General features: G+C 43.0%; 1 protein-coding gene across 2 annotated transcripts in view; it reads right to left on the minus strand.

Moving 5' to 3' along the window:
• Positions 1–3728: 3728 nt before the first annotated feature.
• Herc3 (HECT and RLD domain containing E3 ubiquitin protein ligase 3) overlaps positions 3729–5953 on the minus strand; it is a 121450-nt gene continuing 119225 nt past the window's right edge. For both annotated transcript variants that reach the window (XM_026785959.1, XM_005360562.2), the window contains exon 25: positions 3729–5428. In XM_026785959.1, the coding sequence (XP_026641760.1) occupies positions 5220–5428 (209 nt within the window). In that variant the 3' untranslated portion in view covers positions 3729–5219. The remainder of the gene's footprint in view (positions 5429–5953) is intronic.

Here is a 5953-nt window from a genome sequence, read left to right on the forward strand (position 1 = left end):
CAGCCACTCAGGGACCTGCAGTGTTTCTACCTCTGCATCCCTTTGGGGAACCGCAGCATTTTACTTAAACCATTACATTGGTGCCTGAGACCCAGGATCCGAAACTGGGTATATTTTTCCACAGCAACCACATTTGCCTGAACGCTGACCTCTACACACACCAGCAGTTTTGGTGGTGAGTTTCCCCTTCCGGCCCCCAACCACAGCCTTCATGGCTACGGTTGAGCCCTTCGCTGCTTTCCATAGCTAAAAACATGACCAGACAATCGGGTTTGGTCCTCCCGTGCTAGCATTGCACGTGCTGTGTGGTGCATTCGATTCAGGGGCCCAGGGGCCCTGAGATTTTCCTTTTTCCTTTCTTTTTTCCTTTTCCTTTTTTGGACCACTTGGACTGGCGTTTAAATCGATTCTGGCTTCCGAGTGACCTGGACCAGAGCCGGTCAGGCTTTAACACCTCACCTATAGAGAGAGGGTGCTCTTCTGTGGCCTGTGGTGTGTTTTTCATGGGTTTTCACATTTTCAGCTATGGTATAAATCCTCAAACTACACTCTGCCAGTGTCCAGCTGGCTCTACTTTTTCTCAAGCTGTCCCTGCCACCACTCCCCCTGCCGACAAAATTGGTCAGATCCACAAGGCAGCTGTTTTCAGTTCCAGAGAGAGAGAGAGAGAGAGAGAGAGAATGAGAGTATCAATCTACCACTTAATCCAATTAATCCAGCTATACTACTGTTTGGGATATATCCCAAAGACTGTACATCTTATTAGAAAGATACTTGCTCATTCACATTAACTGATGCTTTATTCACAATGGCAAGACATGAAAACAGCCTAGATATCCACCAACTGACAAGCCAATAATGAACATGTGTTATAATTTATACAATGTAGTATTAGTCAGCTTTTAAGATAAGTAGTAAAATTTGCAGGTAAATGGATGGAGCCAGAGGCAGTCCTCCTGAGGTGTCCTGAACGTAGAAAAACAAACACAACATATGTGAATGTTTGCTTTAAACCTTTAACTATGTGTACTTCATTTGGAATACACCTAGAGATTAGGACATTAGTAAGAGGCCATGGGGAGAGATAGTAAATGGAGTTATCATATAAAAGGAGACAATGCTCAACCAGATACCACAAATAAAAAACCAGAACCATGAATGGGCTACCTCTTCTTGAATTGTTAGATAGAAGAATCCCCGTTGATCCCCTCAAACATAACAGGATATTGCTAAGTCTCTGGGCTACCCTCCAGAATTTGTTGGCAAAAGGAATCTACTGCTAAATTATCATTTGAGTCATAGAACATGGACAAATCAAGCTGTACTAACCTAAAGCTTTCATCCCTACTGGCTAGCTTTCATAGTGCTCAAGAGTGCTGAAAGGAAAGAAAAATAATCATTCTCACCCAGCTACAGACCCTGAGAGCTATAATGACTGTTCTGGCAAGAACCGCTGCCTACTGGTGCAAGAATGTCATGAATGTTACAGGAGTAACCAACTTCTAATGGGCCAGAAGGCTCACTCCATGAGATGCTGATGGGGCCAAGAATCTGTGGCTGGTTAGGTTATAGGGCTGAGGGTAGAACCCACTACCCAGCACAACTCCTAATGACTCAGAGCTATGCTCGTTGATTAGTGCACCCCTCAGCTCTCATCAGAAAACCCTCTTCTTCCAGTACGTGGCAATTTACATAGAGACCCACAACTAGTGAATGTGCAGAAAAAAAAGATTTCTTCAGCCCTAAATGCCATGTCTTCTCTCAAGGCTCAGGGATCATCCTGGAAGACAGAGTGTAAGAGCCAGGGGTATTCAGTGATAACAATTAAACCATGTTTTCCAGACATAATATGACAGATGTACTCATAAACTAATTGGGATTGTGACAGTACATACAAGGCCTGTGCCCAAACTCAAGCTAGGTATGATCAGTACAGAGTAGGGAGCTGGGCAACATCCCTACCCATAGCAGAGTCACCATTGACATTTGATAGCTGCTTTGATAGGAAGAGTCAACTTTCTTTAAGTGGATGATCACTGCACAGGGCAGGTGCACCCAAGAGTATCTGAGCAACACAAGCTGCACTCCATGGCTTTACAACAAAGGAAATGGAAAGCCAAGTGGGTAGGGAAGAGGGGTAGAGCTGGGAAAAAGATCTATGAGCATTGTGTGAAATTCTCAGGAATTAATAACCATATTTCTAAAGCAAAAACAAACACAAATGACTTGAGGATGAAATATGTGAAGCACAAGTTAGCTGAGCTATGTCCTGAGAGGTCTCTGAAGAGTCCGTGTGAGAACTGAAGATTTCCTTACCTCCTGAGGTGCTCCGAGAGGGTGACCTCTACTGGAGAACTATCATGTGTGGTGCATGGTCCCTAGACACAGATTTTGCCATTGTTTATTTTTTTTGGAGATAAAATGATTAAAATAAAAGTTAGTCTCCAAAAGGTTTCAAAAGACAATCTTGTCCTCAAATACCGTCTTCAGTTACTTCACCCATGAGCAATTAATAGGAAAGCATGTTTTTAGCCAGTTCCATCTGTGAGCTCGTAGAGTTATTGTTTACAAGGATAACAATCTCAGTCTACTTTAATGAGCTTTGGACATGAGAAAATCTGAATACTGAAGTCCAAAAGTATTAGAGTTTGTGACATAAGTGTTTACTTTAAAAAGATGTTACTTGCATGAATGAAATGATCTAAAATTAGAAAATTAAAAACAAAAATCCTGAAGAAATAAATTTTGCAATAAAAATCGAAACCACTTGACTGTATCTTAAACTTAATGTACAAGGAAATAATTTTCTTTAAACTTAGCACTATGTAAGTTACTAAATGTTTACTGAATAGATCTTAGCATTAAAAAGCTACTGTTCTCCTTATTATTTGTAATTCACTTTTTATTGTGTGTGTGTGGGGGTATGTGTGTATGTGTGTGGGGGGGGCATGCACATGCCATGTTGCACAAGCAGAGGTCAAAGGACAACTTTTTGGGGTTCGTTCTTTCCTTCCATTAGGGGGTCTTGGAACTGAATCAGATGTGGTGGCAAGGACCTTTACCCGACCAGCCACCTATTTAACTCTCTCAAAACAATACATCATACTTAAGGTAATTTTATTCAAAATAGTTTCCTGCTGGGCTCCACGCACAGATTGGCACAGAGGGGGGTGCTAATACTCATTAGCATGAGGTGACTAAGTCTGACTCACTTCGGGTCTCCTCTCCCCTTCCCCTTCTCTGTTATTCAAATGCCCTTTTCCGTCTCCACTGTCACCTCCCTCAATGCTGTGAGCTGCCTCCTGCTTCTGCCATTCCCATCCTAAGTGTTCTAAATCCCACCTTTCTAAGTTCACGTCACATCACCCAGCTCTGGATTCTTGAACACATCCTATGGAGACCACTCACAAAAGCTGACCACCAACTCTGGGCCTGGAAGTCCCCCTTCCCTCTCAGGTCTCTGTCACTATTCTCTTTCCTCCGGTGCACAAGGCAAACTCTTCCAGGCTCTTCCCTAAGTATTCTCCCATGCCGGAGCATTTGCCAGCTCCTTTCCCTCTCTGGGAAAAGCTTTTTGACCATTAACAACCTTCCCCATCCCCATTCTTCCCCATCGCTTTCCTATCCGCGTGTAGAGCGCTTGGCTCCACCCTCCTTTCCACTGGAAGGCCCTGCAGCTTCCGTAGAGAAAGTTTACTGTGCATCCCCACAAGTACAACGCAAAACTGTTTTAAGTTAAAACACCAAATTTATTGGGTAATAATGAACTATATGCACACACATAGAAAATAAACATTTCATATAATTGTGTATCTTTTTTAAATGTTGTATTTATAAGGACTGAAAAACTACCAATTTAGCAACTGGAGTAACTTTTAGAAACAAAAAGAAAAAGCAAAAATCTACATTCCTTCCATCAAGACTTGATGCTGCATTACAATCTATATGTACTTCATTTTATATAAATAGGTCTTTTCTCTAGCTACTACATATCATAAATTAGGGTTACATGAGTTCTTTGATCATTAGAATTTTCTTATCCAATGATGAGTAGTTAAACATTTCATTTTCGAGACACATGTGTTTGACTTAAACATAATTCCCTTGCTGAAATTCCACTGGAAATGGACATTTCATATGTGATAAACAAAGACTCTATCATAAAGAATATCTTTATATTTTAACAGTTAGAGACAAGGGTTAAAAAAAAAACTTACAAAATTTAAAATAAAAAAGACAGCATGCATCCACCAGTACAAGGAAGAGGGGAACTGATTCAAGTAGCAAAGACAGGGATAAGAGAGCAAGGAAAGCAGGGGTTGGAGAACACAGGAAAGAAAAGGTAAGAAAGGGAAAGCAATAGATACAAAGTAATAAAGAAAGGGACAAGATGTTTATTAATTACACCATTCTAGGGCAATATGTAGACAAGAAAATGAAACTTGCTTCAAAAGCAAGGTACAGGGGTTTACTAATTCACTGTCTACCCACATGTCATGGTTAACAATACGCACACAGCCCACCTGCAACCAGAGGTGTATGTGTGTTTTGGGAGGCCTAGGCAGTGGACAGTCACAGAAGGCTGTTATTCCTTCGTGACCTGTTTTCTTTAAGCAGGGTGTATTCATAAAGGCTCCCATAACGTCTCAAAAGCTATGACAAGCAATGAACCCAGACTCGGCTTTTTGGAATTTGGGAGTTCTGAAGAAGCCCATTCCATCTGTGGGTTGGAGCGGGCTGCAACAGCCATGCATTTCTGAAGCTGCAGAGACCGGCAATGCTCTGCATGGCAGGCAAGAAGGGATATGCCAATCAGTCATCTCTTCAGAGGAGAGAGAAGCTTGGAAAGGAGCAGGGGAGCACAGGGAAGAAACAGCAAGACTGAGACACATCTGGGAGACAAAAAATTTACTGCCATTTAATCCAGCAGATCACAACACATTCACAGATAAGGAACAATAGGAACCTTAGTTCAAAACAAAACAAAACCAATCCACCTTCCGTACTAAAGCCAATTTTTTGGCCGATCCCCAACCACTGATTTTTCAAAAAGACTGTTTACTACTGAACCCAAGAAACACATTGACTGGGATTTAGGATTCAAAAGTCTGAATCCACTTAGACAATAAAAAAATAGAAATCACTCCCCATGATATTTTGTATCAGCTGCAATGTGCCCACTGAGGAAGGGAAGGATGTCTTGGGTAAGCTGGGGAGCCTCAGGCCAAACTAAAACCCTCATAATTGTCGAGGGCCTGGGTCAGTCGAGCCTTCATAATCTCTTTGCTGCTATATTTAGGGAGGTCAAGAAGGTTGTAGCAGGTGTGTGCCACAGGTAAGTACTCCTCCCCAGTGGCTGTGGACTGGATGACAATCTGCAGGCTGGCCATGCCATAGATGGGAATCCGGTCGCTGCCTGTCAAGAACACTGAAGAGAAGAAAATGGTATCAGTGACTATGCAAACCATCTTCCAGGCCACAGAGGAAGGCATGACACCCTGTGGCTTCCATGGGAACTACAACATTATGTAACAACATGTCAGCACCAGAGTGATGCTCAGCCATGCTCTACGGCCTCTACAGGACACATGTCCTCACAGATGAGCCTTCACAAAAGCAAAGCAGAGGAAAACTGTCTTAGGAAAAGAGCCTTCCTGTATAAGAAATCAGCAAAGAACTCATGTCTGTGCCATCAAGATCTCCATCTCAGATGTCTGAGAACAGAGCCGGCTGGCTGCTGTCTCCCTTTGGGGATCTACTCCATTTCCCCTGTACATAAACCGGAAGTGACCCATGTTGTTCTTTTGGAAAACTACAACTCCCAGAATCCCCCTGGACTATGGTTGCCTGCGCGCACACCTGCGCGCAGGTGTGGATATTCTTCCCAGATTGCCTTGGGCCCCCCGTTAAAAGGCAGGGGCCACACGAGGCCGCCCCCCCTCGTCCTGCCTCT

Source organism: Microtus ochrogaster, linkage group LG3, assembly GCF_000317375.1.
Source record: "Microtus ochrogaster isolate Prairie Vole_2 linkage group LG3, MicOch1.0, whole genome shotgun sequence".
NCBI lineage: Eukaryota > Metazoa > Chordata > Mammalia > Rodentia > Cricetidae > Microtus > Microtus ochrogaster.